Genomic DNA, 27,975 nt, shown 5'->3' with positions numbered 1-27,975 from the left:
TTGTAGTGGCTAAAAACTGGAAACTGAATGGATGTCCATCAGTTGGAGAATGGTTGAATAAATTGTGGTATATGAAAATTATGGAATATTACTGTTCTGTAAGAAATGACCAACAGGATAATTTCAGAAAGGCCTGGAGAGACTTACATGAACTGATGCTGAGTGAAATGAGCAGGACCAGGAGATCATTATATACTTCAACAACAATACTATATGATGACCAGTTCTGATGGATCAGGCCATCCTCAGCAACGAGATCAACCAAATCATTTCTAATGGAGCAGTAATGAACTGAACTAGCTATGCCCAGAAAAAGAACTCTGGGAGATGACTAAAAACCATTACATTGAATTCCCAATCCCTATATTTATGCACACCTGCATTTTGATTTCCTTCACAAGCTAATTGTACAATATTTCAGAGTCTGATTCTTTTTCTACAGCAAAATAACGTTTTGGTCGGGTATACTTATTGTGTATCTAATTTATATTTTAATATATTTAACATCTACTGGTCATCCTGCCATCTAGGGGAGGTGGGGGTAAAGGTGAAAAATTGGAACAAGAGGTTTGGCAATTGTTAATGCTGTAAAGTTACCCATGTATATATCCTGTAAATAAAAGGCTATTAAATAAAAAAATAAATAAATAAATAAAAATAAAAAAAAATTGCTTTCCCAATAATAGGAAATTTTTTAGAAAAATAAAGAGCAGAATATTATCTTAGAAACTTGAACAAGTGTTTCAAGGGGGAAAAAAGACAATATTTAAATTATAATTACATTATTAATAAGTTCCATAAGAGTAAAACAGAAAGAATAATATAGTAGGATCTACTTAAGTAATGAATTTAAGTAAATTTCAAAAGAAAAAAGAGGGAGATTATAAAGAAGGCTAATACATTAGTCATCTCACATAACTCTGCAAAAAAGAACAGTAATAGTAAGGACAGATTAAATTTACAGGTCTTAAAATAATATACTAATACCACTAGGCCTATATCCAAAACTGCAAATAAAATAGCATGTTGACTTGAATTTTGCCTCTCATTTAGCAAATTTGTTAAATTAAAGTGTTAGAAAGTATAAACAGAAAAAGTGAAAAAAAATTAATATAAAAGTTGAATCCACCCAAATGAGTCATGTAACTGTAAAACTAAGTACAAAATGAAACATCTTGTTCTTAAGGAAGATATACACAGAAAAAAAATGCAAAATAAATGCAAAGATAAATTTATTTATTTATTTGTTTTTGCTGAGGTAATAGGTGTTAAGTGACTTGACCAGAGTCACACAGCTAAGAAATGTTAAATGTCTGAGGCCAGATTTGAACTCAGGTCCTCCTGACTTCAGGGCTGGTGCTCTATCTACTACACCAACTAGCTGCCCCAAAAGATAAGTTTAAATACAATATAAACAAATATAAAGTAAAGTTGGGAAGGAGAGTACTAGGAACTGGAGGATCAAGAAAGCTTTTATATAGAAAATGATGCTTAAAACTATTGAAGCAGGCAAAGGATTCAAAGAGTAGAAGAAAAGAGATGTTTTCTAGGTTTAAGGAACAATCAAAACAAAAGCAAAGAAAGAATATGTTCAACCATCTGGTTGAAAGGTCATGTCTGGCCAATGAGAAACAGCAAAGGGAAGAGCAGTCTGGCTAGACTGAAAAGTGCAGAAAGGAGAAGTAATATATGGAAAGGCCGATTATAGATAAACTTCAAAAGATCTTATAAGTAACAGGCAGTCACTGGAATTTATTGAGTAGTCGGGTCTCTGCCAACATCATTTTGGCAATGGTGTGGAAGATGGTCTGGAGAGGACAAGAAAGGAGATCAATTAAAAGGGTATGAAGCAGTCTAGATCCAGAGGAGAAGTAAAGTAGATTTAGTGGAGCAAAAGAGATTTATGCAATAAAATTATGGAGGTAAAAATGAGAAAATTTGGCTACTAAGTGGATACATAAGTGAGGGAAAGGACTCAAGGATAATGTTGGAAAACTAAAAAGGATGATGGTGTCATTGATAGGGGCATTTTAGGGGAAAAGGATTTTTTGGGGAGATATAGTCAATTTGATATGCCTATGAGACACCAACTTTGAAATGTTCAATAGACAAGTTAAAGATCCAATAATGAGAGACAAGCTTAAAAAGAGACAGACAAATTGTAACCGACTGATGAGTGAATAATGAAGAAGTAGAACCACTGAGTGTAGATGGCTCCTTTTGAGTCTAGCTATAAAGTATAGAAAAGAGAAAGGAAGAAAGACTGAAGGAGTATGAGTCAGAAAGAAAGGTTAAAAGGATTAATTTCTTTCCATTTCTCCCTCCCTTTTCTACCCCCTCCCTCAACCTTCTCTCAGATTAATAAAAATATTTATATGCCAAAGTAGAGAAGTCAGTAAAAGAGGAAAAACTGGAAATACATGAACCAAAAGCATGCCTAAGGAAGCAAGACCTTAGATAAAATAGGAAAGGGACAGGAAGTGGCAAAGGGAATAGATTAAGCTTGTGCAAGAAAGAAACTTCTGGAGACTGCCGATTGATTCATGTTGAGCTTGTAGTTCACTAAAAGCTCTAGCTCTTTTTCAGAAAAAGTGCCATGCTGCCTTAATCTTGTATATATGTAGTTGTTTTTTAAAGCCCAAATATTATTTAACCCATGACTTTTTATTTACTTCTATAAAATTTCCCCTTAATTCATTATTATATTCTACTCTTCCAAGACATCTTTGAATCCAAAGTCTTTTATCTCATAAATAATCCCTCTCAGATTTATCATCAATTTGATAAGCATAGTTTTTATATTTTTATATAATTTACTGATAAAAACGGTAAACTGCACAAGATCAGGCATAGATTTCTGAGACATTCCACTAGATTAACTCCTTTGCAATGGACAATGAACTGAATGAATACTCGTGAAGTTTGATCACGCAACTAGCTCCAAATGCACCTAACTGTACTAGTACCTTACCTACATCTTTCCAATCTTGTCTACAAGAATAGGATTAAAAACTTATTCTACTAAGATTTAGGAGTATCCTCTATTACAGTATTTCACTGATTACCAGCATAGAAAACCTGTCAAAAAAGGAAATAAAATTAATCTTGATGAAGCCCTGTTACTACCATTTTCTAGGAAAAGTATAAACCACTCCTTTAATAATGTATACTGTCAGACTTAGCTGATATATTGATTAGTTCTGCAGAACTACTTTTCCTCCCAATCTCTTATCTTTACAATGAATAGCTCTTTAGGGAAGAGACATATTTAGAAATAAAGGTAATATGAAAACAAAAATTTTAAATTAAAAAAACAAAACAAAATGTCCTTTACAACCTGACTCATACTCTACCCAACCATCCCATTTTTCTAGATTATTGCTATGATGCAAAATCAAGTTCACTGGCCTATGGGTTTACTGATTCTTCTACCTTTTAAAAAAATTGAGACACTCACATTCTCTACCATTCTTATACAAGCCAAATTTTTAAGTATCCTGGGATGTCGCTCATCTGTGTCTGCTGACTTGAATTAAGTTAAATACTTTCTTATTACCACGACTCTTTTCTATCAACTCCCTATTAATCATTTTTCTTCTTTCCTTTTTAGTCCAAAGATCATTCTTCTTGACCAAAAAAACAAAACAAAATAAAACAAAACAAAACCCACAAAAACAAAAGCAAAATAAGAATTGAGAAACTCAGCCTTTCTCTGTAGGGATTTATCATTGTTCCATTCATATTTATCAACAGTCCTAACCTCTCTTGGATCTATTTTTTTCCTTAATATAAAACAAATCATTTGGGACATAGTAGAATTGAACATGTTAGACTCCCAGTGGAGGGGATGGGGGTGGGATGGGGGGTAGAGGGAGAAAAAAAATTTTGGAACACAAGGTTTTGCAAGAGTGAATGTTGAAAACTATGCATATGTTTTAAAAATAAAAAGCTTTATTTAAAAAAAAAAAAAAACCCTTGCTTCTTCCTTATTGGATTGGTTTCTCTTGTTTTCTGTATTTTACTCTTAAGAGTCCTATATCTATCCTGCTCTAACTTTCTCTAAAGAATTATTCCATAAGGTTCTACCTACCAGAATTCTGAACTTTCTGAGATCTCCTAAATTCTAGGGCACATGGCAGACTAGTCCTGGTTTTCTTTTCCTTTGAAATCACCAACCCTAAAGATGAACAGTCACTTAAGAATTAGAAACAGAATCAAATTTCCATTAGTTGAAGGATAACAGCATTAAAGCAAGTCAAGAAATCACTAACTTCTCTGCTTTTGGCAAGAAGATACAATAGATGTCCAGATAATTGGAAGTCCTCCATCAATACTAATCTGTCCATGTCAGACTTAGTAATCTGTCTTGCTATTATCCTTCCCTCAACTACTTTTTTCCACTTTCTGTCCAGGTGGGGTTATAGTATATTCCATCAATTTCTGGAGTTTACATTAAGAAAAATGCTTCCTTAAGATAAAACATTCCAAAGATGTGCTTTTAAAAGTTCAACAGAATTTGAAAATGAATTTTATTAATATTCTGGTCTTGTTTTGGTATAGTACTATACTATACTATGTGGTATAGTACTATATATACTATATACTATACTATACTATATATATGGTACAGTTTATATATACTACATATATAGTACAGTTTTCTGTGTATTTATATGGTTATAAGTTTAATGCTAAGAAAATAACTTAATTTTCCTGAAGTATTTCCTTAAGTTATAGTACCTAATATACTTTGCAGGTGTATATTACATGTGTTACTAGCAAAGTGACCCTAGAAAAGTCATTCAATCTTTGCCTCAGTCAATTTCTTGAACTTAGCAAAAAAAAAAAAAAAAAAAAAAAAAAAAGAATTACAGTTGCTCCAGTGGGGTGAGGGTGGGGGGATTACCCAAGCAAAGGAAATTCACACAATTTTCAAGTAACCTTTATTTTGCAACCCAAGTAAACTGCTTCCAGGCAAGCCAGTCACTAGAATGGTACAGAGTTGGGCTTCAAGTGGGGGGGGGGGAGAAGAGAAAAACAATTGCAAATCTCTGCCCCCATCCACGTACTTAAAAAAAAGAAAATCAAAACTAAAGTAATTATTTAAAGTGACCATTTTAAATTCTAAATACAATTTTGAAATGAAGAAAAGGATATATCACAAGATTTAGGAACACCTACATGTGATTTAGTAACTCTTTCACTAAATCCTAAAAAATATTCTTAATGCTTTTCTTTATTTCTTACCTTGAAAGTGTACTACTATTGATCCCCACAGCCTATTCAGTGGCATTAAATTTTTTTCTTTGTCCCTATTTATCCTAACTCTTCCAACTATTCCTTTCAAATTGCAAGTTTTAAAGGTACTTTCCACCTTTTAGTAAAACCCAATCCAAACCCAAAATCATTTTAAAAGAGAAAACTTAAAATTTTTTAAAAGCTACTTAAAAAATTTTTTTTAATGAAACCTGTCCATATTGTTTTCTGATTTTGCAATTTCAAAAAGATAAAATGTACATGTGTGTATGTTTGTGTTTTTTACTTTACTTGCTAAAGACACAAAATTTACATAATAGTTCACTATCTGAAATTTATATTGAAAGGTTCAACTCAAATGGTCTAAGTATTCCACGAAACAAACTTTCCTAATCTTCTCTCTAATCCCTAAATGAAGGTTTTGTCTTCCTTTTCAAATTTTTCATAGCATTTTGTCTGGTTTTCCTTTGCCTTTATTACAATTTAGTATATCATACTTTCGTGTGTGTGTGTGTGTGTGTGTGTGTCTGTAAATATGTATTTTATAACCACCACCATGAGGCTGCAAATCCCTTGTGAGCAGGAACTATATTATCTTTGTATCTCCATAACCTAGTAGATTGTGTATTTTGTATATATAGTCAAAACTGACAAAGTGCTGTACTGAATTTCATAAGCTAACTAATTTGAAAAGAAAAAAAAGAAACAAACAACAAGAAAAAAAAAAAAAACATTTTATACCATAAATGACAGGAGGGAGGACAAAGAATCATGAGTGTGGAACACTGCATATAGTGTCATATTTTTTGAGGTACTGATCAAATCTAACAATTTTCTTTTCTCTCTTTTTCTTAAAAAAAAAAAATATTATAGGGGATGGCTTTTTGGGAGAAGTCAAGTGGAAGAAAAACATGGAAATTAAGGCAATATAAAAATAAAGATATAAATAAAAATTTAATTTAAAAAAATGTCTTATGTCTTATATTATAAATCAGCCATGGAAGAAAGAAAAACATTTAAAAATAACATTATGAGGAATAGATCATACAACCTCAATTATTTTATTATTAGGTAATAAACAAAAGATATTTTCCACTTGTAAATATGTATGTGCCTCATCTAATTAGAATTTACAAGTAGAAAATACCTATATATATATATATATTTTAAACAAAGGACATTTCAAGAAAGCTAAAGGGGATAAGGGAGTAGAAGGCAGCAAGCCTAAAAGGTAACAGTACTAACAATATATATCTTAATTACTTTCAAAATTTCAGTTTTCTAAAAGATTAAACATTTTAAAAACTTCTGAAAAGTTGCTACAACTTACATGCAGTGACATAACAAGCAAAATCATGCATATTCTTGACATCAAAATGACATTCCAGAAAAATTTCAATAATATTACACTGATGGAAAGAAAATTCATGAAAATGTCCTCACTTTTAAATAATCTCTTAACCAGAATCTCAAAGAGAACTTTGTTTCTAAAGAACTTATCACATTTTTAATTGCCTTATAATAATCTGTGTTCAAACCTTCCCTACCCTACCAAACAAATCTCCATCAAGGGTAAAAACGACCTTACTCATCTATATAGTTTTGTATATACATATTTTATATATGGACACATATATGTATTTACATGAAAAAGGCCTGGAAAAGTATCTCCCACAACATGAGACAATAGGCAGCTCTTTAAGAAGAAAAGCAAATTTCTGGTAGCTCTCAATGAATCACAAATACTGATTCTGCTGAGGGTAACCATAATCAGAAAAGAGCTAGCAGGAAATATAATAGAAAGGATTTGGGGATTGCTCACTAATTTTTCAAAAAATTTTCACACAGAAACGTCAGTAAATTTTTAAAATACAAAGTAAATCAATTTAGCATAATCACACACACATACATACATACACACACACACTACAGAACATATACTAATAAGATGGGGAAATGTATACTTACCAGTTCTTCCACAGAGGAGACAGACTTAAGATACAAGAAGAAAGTTTTTTTAGTTAGAAACACAAGTGAAAAAACACATGAATTTAGTGGTAAAAATCATGGTTGTAAAGTATAACCTTCTACAACAAACAGAACTATAAAAATTTACTCATAAGTTCATAATAACTTAATCCAGTTACAACAGCTGTTTTTGAACTTTCTTCCCTTCCTCAACCTCCCACCCCCCAAAAAAAAAATCAAATACAGAATGACAGATTATGTTTCCTAGAGCGTCCTAACACAAGGACAGAGTAAAAGAAACATATAAGTGTAATATACAATCTATAGAGAAACTCAGACATGGCTAACAAGGTTAAATAATTGAAGTTATTGTTTTCAAACGTTTTTCTATCCTGGGTCTGCTTCCTGTCAAAGAGTATTCACTGAATCTGTTACATGTACAACACTTTTCCTAACTTTCACTGAATCGGGTAGGTTGTGAAACTGGCTCTCCCAATTCTCATTATCCAAGGAAATTGCTTTAGGCAACTTCTTCAGACTTACAGAATGCCAGAATGAAAACTATATTATCCAACCCTACAATTTTTAGGGATGAGAAAATTGAGGTGAAGCAATCTCCTAAGCAGAGTGAGAAGAGTTGACCCTCCACCTGATGATTCTGTACATACCTGAACTTTTTCAACTACAATGCTTATTACAAATAAATTCCAATAAAATGAAACATTAGATTTTACCCATATAGGCAGTGTAGTACTATAGAATAAGCAAAGGTATTGAACTTACAGTTTTTATAAGCTCTAATACTATTTAGGTAATTACTAGCAAGTCCCTTGACTTGCTCATGGTTCAGGATTTCATGCTCAGCATTTGTAAAATGAAGAAGATAAGTAAAATGATCTCTATGGTCCATTCTAGCTCTAATATTTCTGTTTCTGATTGTAATACAATTTGTCCTTCAGTAAATGTTTTTTTAAAACTACTTATCTCAAGGATTTTTTTTTTCATATTTAGAAATCTGTTGCAAATACTGTTGCATACTTAGTATGCAACTTAGTATGAAGTACTTTGAGATCTTAAGATAAAACAAATTACATCATTATAATACTATTATAAAGAATTCTGTATATTCATTTAGTTATAATAAAAAATAAACAGAAGTGTTAATAAAAAAAAATAAAAACCAAACACTTTAAAAGGAAAACTAAATTAGTTCAAATTCAAGGAGAAAAAAACTCGAGTAATTATTTCAACTGTTTTTCTGTCATACTCAATCTGCAGACAAACCTAAATGTTTTATTCACTTCACTCGTTCATTCAACATCTATTTACATTGTTCTTCCTATAAGCAAAGGCCATGTAACATCTCTCTAAAATAGTCAGATTTGAAAAGAGCAACTTACAGAGTTAATCTCTGGCTAGGAATTCCACAATTTAGATTTTGTGACATTTGGGGAAAGCCACAGAAGTGACACAATGCTCTCAGATCTAATGAGTTTAGTGGTCTAGAGAGAAAAGCTTCACACTTCAGTTTGGTAAAATGGGAAAAAGAACCTGACAAAAGATCTAAATTGAAGTTTTAACTTTATTGCTAATTGTGACTATGGACTATTTAAATAACCCTCTCTGAGCTTCAGTTTATCAATAAAATAAAGAGCAAAAAAGCAATGTGAGAAACTACAGGTTTGGATTCAGAAGATCTGGGGTCAAGTACCTCTTCAGACTCTTTACAAGTTATGTGACTGTGGCCAATGTTTTTTAACACAAGTAAAGTTCTTTGTAAGCTTTAAAGTGCTATATAAATTTCAGTCATTTTTTTCTGGGTCTCAGTTTCCTCTTCTGTAAAATGTACTTCTTAAGTCATAGAATTTTTGTGAATAAAACACTACAAAGTATCCAAGTAGTATGTAAGTATTCAAGAGTAACTTGAAGGTCCTTTACTTCAAAAATTCTCTAATTCTGCCAATTTAATAAAGTCCTATTAAGAGGAGAAAAAAAGAAACAAAAGAGAAGAGGTTAAAAGAAACTCACTACTAAAACATGGGCAGGAATTAAAAAATTCAAAATTCTCTGTTGTTCTTCAAAAATTTATATGCAAACTTCTTATCCTTATCAATAAGTTCAGGAAATCATGGACTAATATTTGAGTAAAAAATCAATACTCACAAAAAAACTATCTTGTCATATAGATATGTAAATAAATCCATACATAGTTTTCATTAAAAAGGGCCTTCTACTCTGATCCAAAACAAAGAATTTTTTTCAGCAACTTACCAGTTTTGCTTTAATGGTACCAGAATCAACACTCTGTCCAGTTTTGGCATGTAGCTGAAGTTGAACGGAGTGCAGTTGTAAAAGTTGATCGTGAACTTCTTTTTCTAATACTACTTTTTCAGCCTGGGTCTCTGTCAGTTCAGATTTCAGATCCACCAACTGTGCCTTTAAAAAGACAACAAGAAGACATTTACCATTCTAGTAAAGTGTACTTTTGAGGTGTCTGAATGATACTTTTCATTGTGACACTGCAATCATTTTTGTACTACCTAAATAACATTATACTAGTAAAGAATAAAATGGAATCAGTCAATCTTTCAAGGCAATCATATAAGGATACCATCTCCATTTCAAATTATACTTAAGGCAAGAGAAGACAAGGGAGAAGTTACTGGGAAAATATAGGGCATTATCTTAGTTCAAACATGTTCTTTTTTTTTTTTTAATAGTTATAACTTTTTATTGACAGAACCCATGCCTGAGTAATTTTTTACAACATTATCCCTTGCACTCACTTCTGTTCCGACTTTTCCCCTCCCTCCACCCCTTCCCCCAGATGGCAAGCAGTCCTATACATGATAAATATGTCACAATATATCCTAGATACAATATATGTGTGCAGAACCAAACAGCAAACATGTTCTTTCAATCATTTATAAACAATATTGTCTTATTACCCACTAACATAATCTTAGGTGGCCCTAACCAACATTATTTAAATAATATTTTAATTTTTCCCAATTACATGTAAAGATCATTTTTAACATTCATTTTTTAAAATCTTGAGATCTGTTCAAATTTGGCCTCAGCCACAAAACACTGCCTAGCTGTGTGACCCTGGGCAAGTCACTTAACCCCAATTTCCTGGGGAGGGAGGGGGAAATCTTGAGATCTAAATGTTCTCTTTCCTTCTTTCACCTCCTTTCTCCTTAAGATGATAGTAATTTGATCCTGGTTACATATGTACAATCACATAAAATAAATTTCTATAATTGTCATTATCCCACAATATTTTATGATACATAATTAATCAACATGTATATATTCTATGCCAGTAAATTCTGGATATACAAATACAGAAATGACAATGTGTCCCTGCTATAAGGTTACATTCTATTGAGGGAAACAAGAGCAGAGCCCTACCCTCAGCCCTCTGCAGCTTCAGTGACTATGCCTAGGCCTTCAGATATTACCTTAAGATAAAAAAAATTAGGAACCTTGAGAATCACCAATGACCTTGAAGTCAACTCTGATCTTAGTTCATGTCTTGAGATTTTAGGGAGCTGCTTAGGGGAGGATAGCAGACCCTAGCATTTCTACCTGGCCCTGGGTCCTGTGCCCTGACCCTTTAGCATTTGGGACCTAAAGAAACCAGAGTCTTTTTCTTAGGCCCCTCTCAAAGTTCTTCCCTTGCCTCTGGAGGAAGAAGTGAGAACCTGGGGAGTTTTATCTGCTCCTGGACCCTAGTCCTCCCCCTCACTATTCCCTCCCTATAACCTTCCCTACAGAAAGAAAACAAGGGCCCATAGGACGCTACCAAATCCTAGGCCTTGGTATTTTCACTCTCCATGCTCCCCCACATAAGTACAGAGTCTGGCCCCTAAGACTCCTCCTTGAGCTCCCCATCTGCTGCCAGGGGAAGGTAACAAATGCCTGGAAGGCTAATGTTTTACCTGCATCTTGGTCCCTGGCCATTTGTCTTTCAGGTCTGCTGGAGCTCTCTAGCCTCTCCTCTAGCTCAGGAGGAAATCTGACTTTGGAGTTTTACCTGCACTTGAATCTTGGGCCTGCTAAAGAATTCCACCGCTCTCATTTCCTGTGCCTCTACCATCAAATGACTGTGAATGACGAGGTGGATTAAAGGGCCTTGTTCTCCAAAGCTGCAGTCACCCACCTAACCCTGAGAAACCACAGGCTCTTCCCTTCCTGCAAAAGGCAAGGGAAAGGACAGCTAGTCACCTTTTTCCAGGTCTTCAGAAGACGGATAGGAAACTTAAAAAAAAGCAGTGATGTCCAGAAAGACTGCCAAGTTGCTAGTATACTTCTCTTTTCAAACATGTGGATTTGAAACTGGGCTATCTGGTTGATGGAAAGATTCCAGTACTCTGACTAGGAAACGGAAGTAGAAGCCCAAGGACCTGAAAGCTACATAGAAGCAGAAGAGGTACCTTTCTCAGTACCAAACCTGATCATGGCCAGGAGGTAAATGTTCTGATGTTTTTCTGCAGTTTTTCAGAAGAGATTCCATAAAGTCTCATGTCAGGTATGCAGAATCCAACATGGCAAGGAACAGGGTCACAGACTCAGGACTTCAGGATCACAGTTTCTCACAGTTTCCATGCTGCTCTCTCTCTCCCATAACATTCATGTCATCAAGGGTTCATAAGTCAGGCAGAATTTGCCCCAACCCGAAAATAGGTTAGCTACGATTTGTACAAAGCCATTTGGGCTGATATGGCACCTCATATTGAAGGGTTTGGCTCCTGGGGGGAAGGGAGCACAAGAGTAGAGATTCTGTTGGATTTAGAAAAGATTATGTGACACTTTCCTTAGGTTTTCAACCTAAGGAGGAAAAGAAAACAAGACCCTGGGGACTCACCCCTTCCCCTTAATCCTGACCATGGTCTGTGCTCTCTGGCCCTTTTGACATAGGAAGATGGGAATAGGGGAAAAGATTTTTCACTATGCCTGAACTAGGGGGGAATTTCTTAATTTCCTGTTTCAGATCTATCTCAAGTGCTCCTTCCCTGGATGCCAAGGACAGAATTTTCTGAGTGTAAATAACAGTGAGGTAGAGAATGGTAGGCTGTGTTAAATAGAAGAGTAAGTTAATTCAGCAAAAAGATTGCCATGAAGAAGAAACAGTACTTCTTAACAATGAGGATAAAATTAGATAACTTAAAGGGAACATGGCATGGTAAATAGAATGCTAGAGTTAAACACAGGAAAACCTATGTTCAAATTCTACCTCAGATATATCCTGGCTATGTGACCCTAGACATGTCAATTCTTCATTTATAAAATGGGGATAATAGCATTTACTTCACAGTTTTTATTCTAAGGCTCAAATGCAACAACAAATGAAATGCATTTTGAAAACTTTAAAATGTCATAGAACTATTAATTATTATTAGAGGCAGCTGGGGAGAAGAGAAAGCATACAGAACAGATAGTATTAGACTCTGAATCCTGTCTCAGATAATTACTGACTTTATTAGCCTAACCATTTAATCTCTGTGTGCCTCCGTTTCCTCAACTACAAAACAAGGGAGTTTTATTCAAAGGCCTCAGAGGTTCCCTTCAACTGTAGATCTGTGATTCTGATACAGACACACACACACACATATACACACGCATATATATGTGTGAATCTCTATACATATATATGATATATAACAATAAATATAAAGTAGATAATTTAGGAAGGGCAATAGCACTTGGTAGAAAAGGGAAATACCAAAAGGCTTTACATAGAAGATGATGCCTCAACTGCAGCTTGAAGGAAGAGAGGAATTACAAACATGGAAGGATAGTTCTATCTGTAATGGAAAAAGGGAAGTATGTAAGAGAAGGTTTTGGGAAGAAAATAATAGGACATATTGAATTTGAGATTTCTCTGGGATATACAGTTTGAAATGTCCAATGAAAAGGTATAGGAAATAAGCACTAGGGGTAATAATCACAATCATAGTGTATATAGTGTGGTCAAGGAGGAGCAGCACCTCTGGTGGGACTTGTGGAGCCCTTTTCAGGGCTGTTTTCTGCCTTTGGTGTCTACCTTGCACTCAACTCTCACCTGTGAGACTCCAAGAACCTGTAGAATGCCCAATGGTCACACCCCAGTAAAAGAATCTCAAGCAGATAGACTAACCCAGGTCAAGGGTAACTGCCAAGTCTGAAACCCACTGGTGAGGTAAAGGGATATCTCCTCCATGTATATGAAAACTTCCCCAGTGGAATAGGTCAATGAGAAAAATTTGTTCCATCTGCCATGAAGGCAGCTGGAACATCTAGGGCTTGGTCAAATATCAAAAATATCAAGTCATCTACTGCATCCTGGACTTTGAATGACTAGAAAAGTACAGCTGACAACTTTGTGTAATTCTGCCTTAAGTCAAGACATCACCATTTTACACATGAGGAAACTGAGGCAAACACAAGACTTATTAAAATCAGGAAAATGAGTCTTCCTGACTCCAAACCTTTATCCATTGTGCCACCTTTGGTTCAGTCATTTTTAATCATGCTCATTTAGCATTTTCCTGACACAGATACTGAAGTAGTTGCCATTTCTTTTTCCAGCTCATTTTATAGATGATGATACTGAGGCAAAAAGGATTAAGTGACTTGTCCAGGATCACATATCTAATAAATGTCTGGAGGCTGGATTTGAACTCAGGAAGATGATTGTTCCTAACACTCTATCCAATGTGCCACCTAGCTGTCCCTAAAAAAATATAGTTATATCCCCATAAAACAAAACAGGGACCAGATAGCTTTAAAACAGTCAAATAGTTTTTATGCAATATATTTTACAAGAATAAGTTAAATAAAAATACAATTAAACAAGTTATAGATATCCATTTAGTCAATGAACAAGCAGAAAAATAGAACAAAATTGTAAGCCACATAAGAAAACTATTACCCACAGAAATATTCAGAAATTCCAAGATACTTATTTAAATAGTAACTTCAAAAGTCCTCCCTTGTCAAACATCTATGGCAAACAAAAAGGTCTATATTACTGGAAGCCAAATTACCACATAATAAAATTTCATACTATTTTTGTATTCTCTTGGGTCAATATAAATACATAGAAATGCAGTTTACATATTACTTAATTTGAAAACACCTGTTACTAGGATCAAAATTATCTGGCAAATTATACAGGTTAAATAATATTATTAGTCACATCTCAGTAATCTATGCTTACTTGGTCAAAGAAGGCTTGGATACCTGAAAACCAGAACAATTCTAAAAATCCAAATCAGAGTAGAAAGTAGACTGATTTCAAGAAAATGTCTTTTAAACAAAAAGAGGAAAGAAATACAGCCAAATAAAGCAAAAATTGAATAACCAGTTCTTGACTTTTAAAACCAGATTTGACTTTTAAAAATAAGTGAGGCTTTCTAACAAGCTGGATGAAACCTAAGTGTCTTGCCCTATATTCCTGACCCTAATGAACAAAAAACCTTTTTTTTTTTGTACTACTATAACTTAGTACCCAAGTACTCATTCAAGACACCTTAGTGATAAACTTAGCATTTATATAACACTTCAAGGTTTTCAAAGTACTTCACAAATATTATCTCACTCTTGCCTCACAAAACCTCAAGAGATAAGTGCTATTATTATCACCCCCCCCTTATAGATGAAGAAACTGAGGCAGATAGGTTAAATGACTTGTCCAAGGTCACAAAGCTCAGTAAATGTCTGAGACAGCACTGAATTCATGTCCTAACTCCAAGTCCAGCACTCTTTATTTATTGCACCACCTAGGAATACAATCTGCTCTCCAAAATGCATATATGAATTAGTTTATAATGAAAAATTATGCAGTACTAAAACTATCAGAAAAAAAATGCTACTCAAGATGATTTCAGAAAGGCCTGGAGACCCCTCTTCAACAATGTGATGAACCAAATCAGTTCCAATAGAGCAATAATCAATTGAACCAGCTACACCCAGCGAAAGAACTCTGGGAGCTGACTATGAACCACTACATAGAATTCTCAATCCCTCTATTTTTGTCTGCCTGCATTTTTTTATTTCCTTCACAGGTTAATTGTACACTATTTCAAAGTCTGATTCTTTTTGTACAGCAAAATAACTTTATGGACAGGTATACATATATTGTATTTAACTTAACATATTTAACATGTATTGGTCAACCTGCCATCTGGGGGAGGGAGTGGGGGGAAGGAGGGGGAAAAACTGGAACAAAAGGTTTTGCAATTATCAATGCTGAAAAATTACCCATGCATATATCTTGTAAATAAAAAGATATAATAAAAAAAAAAAAAAAAAGAAAAGAAAAAAGGCCTGGAGAGACTTACATGAACTGATGCTAAGTGAAATGGGAACCAAGAGAACATTGTACATGGCAACAGCAAGATTATGAGATGATCAACTCTAATGGACTTGGCTCTTTTCCATGATGAGGTGATTCAGGCCAGGATTGCAATGGACTTGTAATGGACGGAGCTATCTACTTCCAGAAAGAGAACTTTGGGGACTGAATGTGCTTCACAACATAATATTTTCATCTTGGTTGTTGCTTTATTGCTTCTTTTTTCTTTCTCATTCTTTTCCTTTTTGATATCATTTTTCTTGTGCAGCATGATAAATGTAAGAATATGTCTAGAAGAATTGCACATATTTAACTATTTAGAGGTTTGCTGTCTAGAGAAGGGGGGAAGAAAAATTTGGAACACAAGCTTTTGCAAGGGTGGATGTTGAAAACTATCTTTGTATGTATTTTGAAAATTTTATTTTCAGCTATTATTAAAAAAACTTTTTAAAGTACTACTGATATCTTCCTAAGATGACTTTTTTCCCCACTACATTTTCAGAGGTAAAAACTCCAGTAAAGCTTTCATGTCCTTATTTCTTCATAAGCCCTTTCACTTTGATCTCTTACTAATTGCTGTTCTAGTTTCACAGCCTTTGGTTTCTCTTTATCATACCACATTTTCTAAAGGAAATCTTACACTTTAAACATAAAATTAAGTTATGGAAGTAAAAAGAATTCAAACATATTCTGGATTTGTGTTTCCTACATCTTAAAAACATTTCCTATTTTTTCAGGTTCTTAGTTTTCCCCTTGTGAAGTGTCAGAATTGAGGGTTGTTTCGAAACTGTATAAATATATTTATAATTACATAAAAAGTTGACAAACCTTATATCTACACTACATCTGCCCAAAGTGTTAACTGAATTTGATTTAGGTTTCAGGTAATTTAACTTACTGATAAATCTATTATGCATGAAATAAAATAGCTGTTGATCTGGGAGAAAGACCACAGGAAAGCAATGATTTAATTACACCAGAATTTTGCTATAAACCAAACTAATATTATTCATGAGTAAATTGAAAGCTAACAAAAAAATTTTAAGTGTTTCATGTACAGAAAAACCTAAATATAAGTTATATGTGGGGCCAAGAAAGAAAAAAAAAATTCTTTCAAATTTCTAAGCACATAATTTGCATTGAATGAAATAGATAATTTTAGAAGCCGAAGAACACAGAATTTATAAAATTTCAAATTCCATTAAAGGCACCTTTGCATATCCTACAGAACTTAGTACTGTGCAACAAACACAATGTGAATTGAATAAATGTTGATTGTAATTATACTATAGTTTCAAGAAAGCAAACCTTGAACTTTACACCCAAAACTCTCTTATATTAAAAAAGGGGGCTAACAGACTAGATAACTTTTAATATGCTTATAACTTATAATTTCTTTTATCAATGAACAAAAATTCATTTTTTGTCTCCTCCACTTTTAATAGGGGTGAGGGGAGAGGGAGGAGAAAGAGGAAATCTATAACAAAAATATATTACAAAAACCCCACATTGGCCATGTCCAAAAAAAACCCACAAGTCTCGTTCTGCACCCTGAATCCATCACCACCAATGAAATAAATAAAACCAAATGTGCTTCTTTAATCTGAATATTGGTTTCTAAATTTAGCTTCTGAGTAGAAACATCTACCTATGCACAGTAGAAAACACCATGTTGTTTCATTAAAGACAAAAAAAAAAAAAAGTAGGATGAAATCCAGAACATAAAAACATATCATCAATTCTTGATGCCCTTAATTAGTAGCTGACAGTCATCCACCTCCCTTCTCTACAGAAGTAAAGGATTATGGGTGTGGATGTCAGATTTTTTTGACACGGTTAATTTGGTAAATTCTTTTTTTTTCTTTGACATAAGGAATCTCTTTGGGGAGAGAAACAATGAGAAATGTAGGTACCATGAAAACAAAAGTATCAATGTAAAAAAATTTTTTTTTTAATTTTAAAGAGAAAGCCAAAAGGTTAAGGCAATACAAGCAGCCAAAGCAACACCAAGAATAAAATAATATAAATTAAAAATATTAAGATGGAAGCTTGATAAACATCAAAATTAGAGGAAATTCCAAAAGAAGGATATGGAAAATATAGTATCTATATATGATTTAAAGAAGTCCCAAAGAAAACTTGTACTTTAAAGGAAGTGACAAATTCTATCTCTTCTGCAAAACTGCAAAGCATCCTGTTTTGAAAAGAGAAATAATTATTGACTCAACTACTCCACAATTCTGCATGAATTAGTAACAAAGCTTATTCTCTGAAGCAAGCCTATCCCATCTTTCTTAAGCATCACATAATTACTACCAAAATGTAATGTTTGCGCTAGCTTTCTGGAAGATCTCGCAGCCAGCCCAAGTCCTTGATCTTGGTGGAGGAGGTAGGAGAGCCACCAGGATGGTCAAAGATAGAATTGTTCCTTTTCCAATTCTTCTCAGCTCTTATATACCTTAGTATAATTACATCATTACAGCATACTGAATATATGTGAACTAGAGCACCATTACATCACCACAGTAAGTACTAAGTATATGTGAACTAGAGAGCCATCATCTCATCAATCACACTGAGTTAACATCTTGTTTCAAGTATACTTCTCCAGAGTTCTAGGCCTCTACACCAAAACATGAGAACACTAATGACATCTCCAAAAATAGAACAATTGCATGGTTGTGTATTTTTATACTTTATACAAAGTATTGACAACTTTTATCACTCAAAAAACCTACAAGTAAATGAACTTGGCTGAAAAGCAGAGTAAATAAACAGTTACTTCATCCTTTCAAAACTTTCTCCAACAATATAAAAATGTAATTTGGATTCATTAAGTATAAAATTCTTAAATGTGTTATATCAAAGACTGGAGAGGACAGATTGAACTACCAAAAGAAAACCATCTTTAACTTTTCCTGGTAAGACGCTAAGAGCATGAAAAGTTGAGAATGAATTTGTTAAAAAAAAAAAAAAAAGATTGGCTAACAGAAGACCAAGATTAATACCTAGGCAATACTGGTCTTAACATATTTTTAATTGGATAAAATATACCAGAACAGATCTAAAAGGATACATACACATCCACACACACACACAAAAAAAATTATATCATATTAACAAAACAAAATTACTCTAATGCAATTATAGAAAGATTAATACTTACTCATCAAAAAAGTACACAGTTGGGACAGCTAGGCGATACAGTGGTTAGAGCACTAGCCCTGAAGTCAGAAGGACCTGAGTTCACATCTGACCTCAGACACTTAACACTTCCTAACTGTGTGACCCTGGGCAAGTCACTTAAACCCAATTGCCTCAGGAAAAAAAAAAATGTACTCAATTGTTATTTTAAGAGCACATGAAAAAGATTAAAAATTTATAGAAATACTTGGAAACAAAAAGTTCTCACTTCACCAAACAATGGTAAAGACTAAGAATGGGTACATTCCACTTTCTCCTTGTTCAGTTGGTTTTCAATTGTGTTCAACTCTGGTTTTCAGTCTTAACAATCCATGACCCCATTTTTTTGTTTGTTTGTTTGTTTGGCAAAGATATTGGAATGATTTGTCATTTTCTTCTCTAGCTCATTTTCAGGATGAGAAACTAAAGCAAAAAGGGTTAAAATGACTTGCCCAGAGTCACACAGCTACTAAGTATCTGAGACTACATCTGAACTCAGGAAAATAAATCTTTTTGACTAAACCTGGCACTCTATCCACTGCATCACGTAACTGCCTATATTCCATTGTATATAATCAAAAGTGGTTTATAATACAAAGGTCAAAAGCAAAGAATCAAAAGGTTCTCAATGAGCACAATATCCATATGAACACAATCAAAACAATTTAGCATAAATGGTTGAATTATACATATTTATTGAAATAAAAGAGTTAGAAAAGCTAAGGGGCACAGTGGATAGAGTACCAGACCTGGAGTCAGAAGGAGCTAAATTCAAATCTAATTTTAGATATTTTTCACTGGCTGTATGATCTTGGACAAGCCATTCCACCCTGTTTGCCTCAATTTCCTCTTCTGTAAAATAACACGGAGAAAGAAATGGCAAACCACTCCAATATCTTTGCCAGGAAAAGCCCAAATGGGGTCACAAAGAGTGAAACACAATTGAAATGACTCAACAACAGCAATAATATTGATTCTCAAATCCTTTTATCCAGGCTAAATGTGTTTCCTAACTTTCAATATTCTACCTCTCTCTTTCAGACCTCTTGAACTGGATATCCCAAGAAAATAAAATTCAACATGTCCAAAAATGAATTCTTCATCTTTCTTTTTTAAACCTTCCCCTTCCAAACTTCCCTAATATCACCATCTACTCAATCTCTGAGGTTCACATTCTAGATGTCTTCCTCTACGCCTCACTGTCTCTCACCTCCCACATCCTGGCCAAGGCCTGTTGATTTCACATCTGTATCATTTCCCATACAAGTTAGCTAGATAACTACATAAATAAATAGATGTCTATTGAGATAGATAGATGTAATAGAAATAGGTAGAAGGTATGTGTAGATATAGATATATGTATCACACACATACATCTGTTTCGTGCTCTGATATTGCTACCTCTGGTGCAGGCCCTCATCTCCTCCCATTATTGTTGTAGCTTGCTGGTTGGCTTACCTGCCACTAGTCTCAACCCAGCCAAGGGCATACTAAATTCAACTGAATTGATCTTTCTAAAATGCAGATCTAATCAAGTCATCCTCATACTCAAATTACAGTGGCTCCCTATCACCTATATGTTCGAATAAAAAATTCTGTGCTTGGAATTTAAAGCCCTCCAGACCTCAGCCACATATTCCTATTTTTCAGTCATCTCATATATCTTATGCCCCTCCACATTCTTTTCAATCTAATGAAATTGACCTCTTTGCTATACTTTTAACAAGACATACCATTTCTTGGCTCCAGGTTAGTTCCCCCAGGAGAGACCTATTTGGTTTAAGAGCAATTCATATGAAAAAGAACTATGTGTTTTAGTTCTATATAAGTTCTATTAGAAGTTCTATATAAGCCAACAAAATGACCAGTCCACCCATCTCATTAGAAACAAAACTAAAAAAAATTTTAAGCTGCGTTAATATAGTGTCCCAAACAAAGGAGGCAATCAAACATAAACATAAATCCCACCATAATAAGCAGTGGACATTCCATATCTGGAATACTGCATTCATTCATGGGTACATCATTTTTACAAAGACATTGATAAGTGGGAGAGTATCCAGAAAAACCCAACTAGATTGGATGCACTTAAAAAACATATTATATAAGGAACAGAAAGAATACATCAAAATGTTAGGCCAATATTTTCTAAGTATTCAGAAGATTGGAAATACATGAGCTACATTGCGGTAAACTCTGAAAAGTTCTTACTGATAGTGACTCTTTTTTTTTCTACATGTACAGCTAAGAGTTCCTATTAAATGGAAACTGCAGAATTTGCTAAACTTGTAAGATCTGACAATATTTCAGAAGTGTTGAAATAAATCAAATGCAACTTTTTCTAAATATATCCAATCCCAAAATGAAAGCCTATTTTTCTTCCATTTACCATGAACTTCATCTGAAACAAAGGGTTATAATTTTATTTTTACATTAAAAAATACAATTTTGCACAAGTGAATTTGAATTTAGAATATGTCATTTGAGAAAAGAGAACAACTTTGAATAATTTATGATTACTAACATTCATTTGGAATGGATAAAGCTGAAGGTAACTGAAAACCAGCTCCTACTCACAAAATGATCTTTTCTACAAAATTAACTTCTTGATTTGACATTTAAGTTATCACTGCTTAAGTATTTGGCTATTCAAGTTTTTAAAAGAAATTAAAAATCTGTTCTAATATAAAAAGATGTTTATTCACAATACACTCCTACATTTGAGTAAATATTCAGAGATCTTCTAAGTACCACCCATAAAACAGTATCATACACACCCAAAAGCAAATACCAAAAAAGAGAAATATATTGCACAGAAGACTCAATAAAAAATATTAAAATCCAAGAATTCCAGAGGCATTTTCACTACCAGTTTCTTACCAAATTTTTTTGGAAGGGATAAGCTGTCAATGAAAATTCAGGAAAAAGCTTTAAGATGAAAATCTTTGTTTGCAATAGCAAGTTAACCAAAGATTAACTACACAACTTTTCTTTCAATATTATTTTTACTAAGTCACAGAACTATGATCCTTTAAGAAGAAGTCATCCAAATTATGTGACAAGAACCCAAATGTCTGAATCAATAGTAATAATTTCTTAAAAAAAAAAGTATCACTTTTACTTATAATTTTATTCTTGCAGAACTGAAAGTTATCACCATAGTTTTTCCTAATTCCTTTGTCCTAATTTCAACTTTACCTCCCAAGAACCCAAATGTCTGAATCAATAGTAATAATTTCTTAATAAAAAACCTATCACTTTTACTTATAATTTTATTCTTGCAGAACTGAAAGTTATCACCATAGTTTTTCCTAATTCCTTTGTCCTAATTTCAACTTTACCTCCCAAGAACCCAAATGTCTGAATCAATAGTAATAATTTCTTAATAAAAAACCTATCACTTTTACTTATAATTTTATTCTTGCAGAACTGAAAGTTATCACCATAGTTTTTCCTAATTCCTTTGTCCTAATTTCAACTTTACCTCCCAAGAACCCAAATGTCTGAATCAATAGTAATAATTTCTTAATAAAAAACCTATCACTTTTACTTATAATTTTATTCTTGCAGAACTGAAAGTTATCACCATACTTTTCCTAATTCCTTTGTCCTAATTTCAACTTTACCTCCCAAGAACCCAAATGTCTGAATCAATAGTAATAATTTCTTAATAAAAAACCTATCACTTTTACTTATAATTTTATTCTTGCAGAACTGAAAGTTATCACCATAGTTTTTCCTAATTCCTTTGTCCTAATTTCAACTTTACCTCCCAAGAACCCAAATGTCTGAATCAATAGTAATAATTTCTTTAAAAAAAAGTATCACTTTTACTTATAATTTTATTCTTGCAGAACTGAAAGTTATCACCATAGTTTTTCCTAATTCCTCTGTCCTAATTTCAACTTTACCTCCCAAGAACCCAAATGTCTGAATCAATAGTAATAATTTCTTAATAAAAAACGTATCACTTTTACTTATAATTTTATTCTTGCAGAACTGAAAGTTATCACCATAGTTTTTCCTAATTCCTCTGTCCTAATCTCAACTTTAGCTCCCATTTTCCTACTTTAAAGGACAAGTCTAATTCTTTGCTTATAAAACCTATAGTGAGAAATGTTCCTTTATGAAACAGTAATACTGTGACAATGTTCCAAATTGAATTTATTTCTACATATGATGTGTAAATATTTTTGCCCCTAGAAGCAGTCACAAGATTAAGGCATGAGCATTCTTTACTTAGCTTGAATCCAGCTTTTGAGAATGAGACCATGCATGTCAAGTAAGTTGACAAGTTACTCATGAAACACCCACTAAGTGCGGGGCAATGCGTTAAACACTGGAAATACAAGGGAGGGGAAGCCCCTTTTTTTTTCCAAGGAGCTCAAGAAATCTAACCAAGGAGAAAACATTCAAAGAGATCTACACAAACGAGAGATATAGGATGTCTCAAAAAATTCAGCGCAGTTTTAAGCTACTAAAGATTTGGCGACTTAAAACTGCACTAAGATTTGGAAAAGCTACTAAAGTTTTTAACGGCACTGAGATTTGGTGGTGGTGGGAAGTCTCGACAGGATAAATTAAGAAGAAAAGCAATAAGGGAGATTGGAAAAGGTATGTATTGGCGCACAAAACCCAACGCTGAAAGGCATTCACCTACAACTGAAGTAACTTAAGAACTGAACCTATCTATAAAGAGAACCACTCTAGCATCTTTTTTAATTAAGGAAAGCAATTCCCTCTCCAAACTAATTTGTCTCAGCAGATCGGATCAAATTCCACGAAACAGCTCAAGTACGGAAGAAAAAGGCTACGGTGTGTTTCCAGCACTAAAAAAATAATCAACAGTGTATCTCCAACATGCAAATCTTTATCCATTAATCCGACAGCAGAATCACAAACGTTGGGATGGGGAACAAGACACCACCCTAATATTAGGTCCCTGGGCCCGGAAAATGGACTGTGGCGATCTCTTCTTCGACTGAGGTGTCCTTTCCACGGTAGAAAAGGGGTAACCAGTAGTTACGGTTACAAGAAGCAGGGAGGGTTAGGTGGACGCCCGCAGATTTCTGCCTCAGGCTCCCCTCCCCCACGCCAAGGGGAAGTCCCGAGGGCCCCAGGTGGGCAAGTCGCCGCCTACTCATCAGGAGCTGACCGACGAGCCCCGAGCAGCGCCCTTCCTTACCCCTTACCCCTACCCTGTCCCCACGCCGGGCTACCTCGAGCTTGTGGTTAATCTGGGACACAGTCTGTGCTTTATGGCAGAGCTGCGCGAAGCAAGAGCTCAGGCTGGTCATCTTCTGGCGTCCCTCATAAGTGATGTCCGCCTGGTCCGGGTCGATCTCGCCTAGAAGCAGGTCCACGTCCACAAAGGCCTTGTCAAACTCCTTCTCTAGCACTTCCAGCCACCGAAACATCGACACCCCCCCGGGGGGCACCCCAGAAGCGCAGGAGGCACCCCCGGAGACCCCGCCGGGCCCCGCCGAGCATGGGCCGCCCGCCGACATGGCGCTGCTGTGGGCCTCCCCCTAGCCTCTCCCGCCGACCCCGGCCACCTGCCCGCGGGAGGGGAACAGCCGGGACCGAGCTCTCCGGGAGCGCGCCGCGGCCGGTCCTGCCTCCCTGCCCCCTCGCGCAGGTAACGATGGGAACCCAGCTCTAGGGGTAGCGAAGGGATGAAGCAGAGACTGAAGCTGCTACAGAGGCGGAACTGGCAATACCGTGGGACCGTGTCGCACCCCCCCCACACCTTCCCCCCCAGTCCCCTTTGCGCAGGCGCAGACGCTGTCTGCCACCGGCTCCGGAGAGGGAGGAGTGGGGCGGGGCAAAGGTTAGTGCTCGGCCTGTGATAGGCTCCTGACATCCCATACTCTCCGCGGCCATCTTGAGTACTGGCAAATTAAGGGGTGGGAACTCAGAAGAGTTGGAAAGCTAGAGTCGCGTTGCTGTCTACGTGGGAAGGCAAAGAGGAAGAGTCGGGGAGTCCACGTCGCGTGGGAGAGTAGTTTCCGTCCATCTGTTCTATCAGATCCCAAAGTGGAAGGGGCAGTAAGGGGCGCTAAAGCAGGAGCGATGTCCTGCCTCCTACGCGTGCGCAGTAGATACATTTTGTGCCGACTCCGGGACCACGTCTTCTCCCGCCCCCATGTTCTCCGGGCAAGTTGGGCTGACTTGTTTTAGTTCCTTAGTGTAGTGGAAATCTGCCGAATTGTCCGTCCCGGCATCCTTTGCATCTTCTCCAGCCCATCCTAATGCCTCTTTTCCTGGTGACCCAGAGTAAGTACTTAGCCTGCGCAGGCCAAATGATGGGTTACCTGGTGATGTGCCACGCGGGCCCGGGTGCTGCGGAAACGGGAGCGTCCTCTGAAGACATAACCGCGAAGGTTGCACTGTCCGTAACGTGAGGCTGGACGCCCGCTTCTCTGTTCATTCCTTCGGGGCCGATTGTGTACAGTCCCCCAGATCATAGAATTTCATTTTGTTTATTTTTTTTTAAAGAAAATTTAAAAAAAAGTTTTATTAATGCCTTTGTTTTTAACCTTTCATTTCTCATCATAGACCTCTTTTATTCACTTATTTCTATTTCCTTAATTCTTTATTATAAAAAGAAAAGACAAAAAAAAATTAAAAAAATAAAATAAAAAGAAAAGACATTAAGGGGAAAAAACTAGTGATGTTATGTTCTTTATATATATATATATATATATATTATTATTATTATTATTATTATTATAACTTTTTGTTGCCAGAACCCACGCCAGGGTAGTTTTTTTTACAACATTATCCCTTGCACTCACTTCTGTTCCGATTTTTCCCTCCCACCCTCCACCCCCTCCCCCAGATGGCAAGCAGTCCTATATAGATCATAGAATTTTAAAACAAAGTGAGTCGAGAGATCTGGACCAACCCCTTCCTTCCACCTTTTTTCAGATGTGGAAACTGATGGCTAAAGTGCTGCCCTATATGCTTAGCATCGAACAAACAGGGAGTAACAGCTGGCCTTTGAACTTAGTTCCGCTGATTCCAAAGAGGGTATTTCCGGTTAGACCAGGCTGATTATTTTGCCTCCTACTTTGCCAGCACTTTTTAAAATACGCAATACTACCTTTTCAGAGGCTATGGTTTGGTTTGGGGAGGAGGTCAGATGAATCCGTCCTTAAAGGAAAACATTTTAGAGGAATTCCTTTCACCATTTAAATAAAACAAAAAAACTGGGAGATTTTTTTTATCCTTAACCAGAATCTTTAGTTTTAGAAGAAAAAAAAAGTAATTTAAATAGACAATGCTTGTGAATGAATCATTTCCCTAACCTTGGGGGTTTTTTTGAAACCCAAGCAGTGTGATGATAAAATTGCAAAACTGATAATGTGAAATGGATAGAATTGGCCTCGAAGCCAAGAATATCTAAGTTTGGTCCCTTTACTGACTCATACTGGCTGCATGATTGTGCATATTACTTAACTTCTTGGTATTCTAGGAAACCAAGACTGTAAACTGTAGAGAAATTGTTGACGCACTTGGGTAGTAGTTTCTTCACCCAAAAGTTCCCATCACTAATAAAATCACAGCCTTAACTTATGGAGAAATGAATATCATATGTGGAAATCTGCCTTAATTTTTACACAAGTATTAATCAATGACATATGTATGTAGTAGAGGGAAAAGGAATAAAAACACAAAAGAGAAATAGAAGAAAAGGATATTATGATGTAACAGGTATATAATTCCCACATATATGTTATTTCTTGGACGGTTGTTGTGTGGCTCAAAGGAGGCAGAATAGATATTTGTAGTCTCTTCTCCGTCCTACTTTGGGTCCTTCTAGGAAGGGAAGCAGGAGATTACAGCTAGACCCACCACTCTGCTATCCTCAAAGAAGAGAATGCTAGGTTAGAGTATATATAAATCTGTTCCCTTAAATATTCTTCATCTAGGGTTTGTGACTGGGATCAAATTAACATCTGATCACTTTGCTATTTGGGGGGAAAGGAGGATTCCAAATTCTATATTCAAGATTTGACCCTTTTTCCACCAAACACTGATTACCCAATGAACATACCATAGTAAATAGCAAAGGAACTCACTTATCCAAATCACAAACAAAAAAGGAATCAGAGAAAATATACAAAAAAGACTATATAGCAGGGAATTGAGAGTGAGGGGCTCTCCCATTGGGATGAGATGACTCAGCTTAACTAAGAGTGTCTTTAATCTTACTCAAGAGATAATTCTCCAAAGCCTCTAGTATTGCAAACCGGAGATAGGAAAATGATGGAGAATGCTAATTTCACTCATGTATTTCCAGAATCTGTTCCTTCAACAACAAGCAGTTGGGTTGGTTTCTTCCATCGTCCCTCTTAAAGGTTGAAAGGATTTGACACTCAAAAGTCCATAAAGCTTAACCAGTCCAGAAGGAGACTGGCCCTAAAGATATTTTGAAGAGAAACTACTGAAATTTGAAGCTCTCTGCTTCCCACTAACTCCACCGAGTCCCTTATGGAGAAGGCCTTCATTTCCATCAATAAGGAGAGAGTCCCATGCCAACGTGCTTCAGGACAGGGATTACAATAATTTGTCATTGTGTTGGCAATATAGAGAGGTGCAACTGAAAAGAAGTGATTGCTACTTAAGTCGCATTCCTAAGCCTTATGGAGTAGACATAGTTTTTGTGTTCTCAAAAGCCACAACAAGATGCAAAGTCTGGAAGGCTTTAGGAAGATAGTTCTGTTTATGGGTCCAGAAATAGAATTTATCTTTTCTCTGACAATAAGCCTTATAAAGTTCTGAGAGGTTTATCACTATTGGCAGCAGTATAGAAAAAAAAAATTCTGCCAAAGCATCTAAAAAAAGACCACAAAAGGGTAAGAATTTTGATTTACCTTGATAGAAGAGTTACACACTCAAAATTACAGATTTTTAAAGTATTGGGTTATAAGAGATGACTTGAGTTGATTTACATTATTTTGCCAACTTGTCCTTTATCTTTAAAACCAGCAGCAAATAATGGAAAGAAGGTTGCAGGGACATTGAGTAGAGAATAGGAGGGAGGTAAAGATGCATGATGGGTATTTTATACTGATTGGCCATTTTCTTATTCATACTTCTCCCCTAAATATTTTTATTTAGGTGAGTTCGAGTTTAGAGTAATTTTGAAATTGGAAGTTATATACGGATAAGCACAATCTAAGGGGGTCTTAGAAAGAGCTGTAACAGGGGCAGCTAGTTGG

General features: G+C 35.3%; 1 protein-coding gene across 2 annotated transcripts in view; it reads right to left on the bottom strand.

Annotated features, from left to right (window-relative positions):
- GOPC (golgi associated PDZ and coiled-coil motif containing) overlaps positions 1 to 24,520 on the bottom strand; it is a 41,413-nt gene extending 16,893 nt beyond the window's left edge. The window contains exons 1-3 of one of the 2 annotated variants that reach the window (XM_031964365.1): positions 23,968 to 24,520; positions 9,496 to 9,660; positions 7,225 to 7,248 (exon numbers count right to left, since the gene is read on the bottom strand). In XM_031964365.1, coding sequence (XP_031820225.1) covers positions 7,225 to 7,248; positions 9,496 to 9,660; positions 23,968 to 24,255 — 477 coding nt within the window. In that variant the 5' untranslated portion in view covers positions 24,256 to 24,520. The remainder of the gene's footprint in view (positions 1 to 7,224; positions 7,249 to 9,495; positions 9,661 to 23,967) is intronic. The other variant, XM_003769382.4, reaches the window with a different exon arrangement.
- Between the last annotated feature and the right edge of the window lie 3,455 nt (positions 24,521 to 27,975).

Source organism: Sarcophilus harrisii, chromosome 4 (genome assembly GCF_902635505.1).
Source record: "Sarcophilus harrisii chromosome 4, mSarHar1.11, whole genome shotgun sequence".
NCBI classification, from domain to species: Eukaryota; Metazoa; Chordata; class Mammalia; order Dasyuromorphia; family Dasyuridae; genus Sarcophilus; species Sarcophilus harrisii.
Note: the sequence above shows the minus strand (reverse complement) of the source record. Positions and strands in the feature narration are given on the sequence as shown.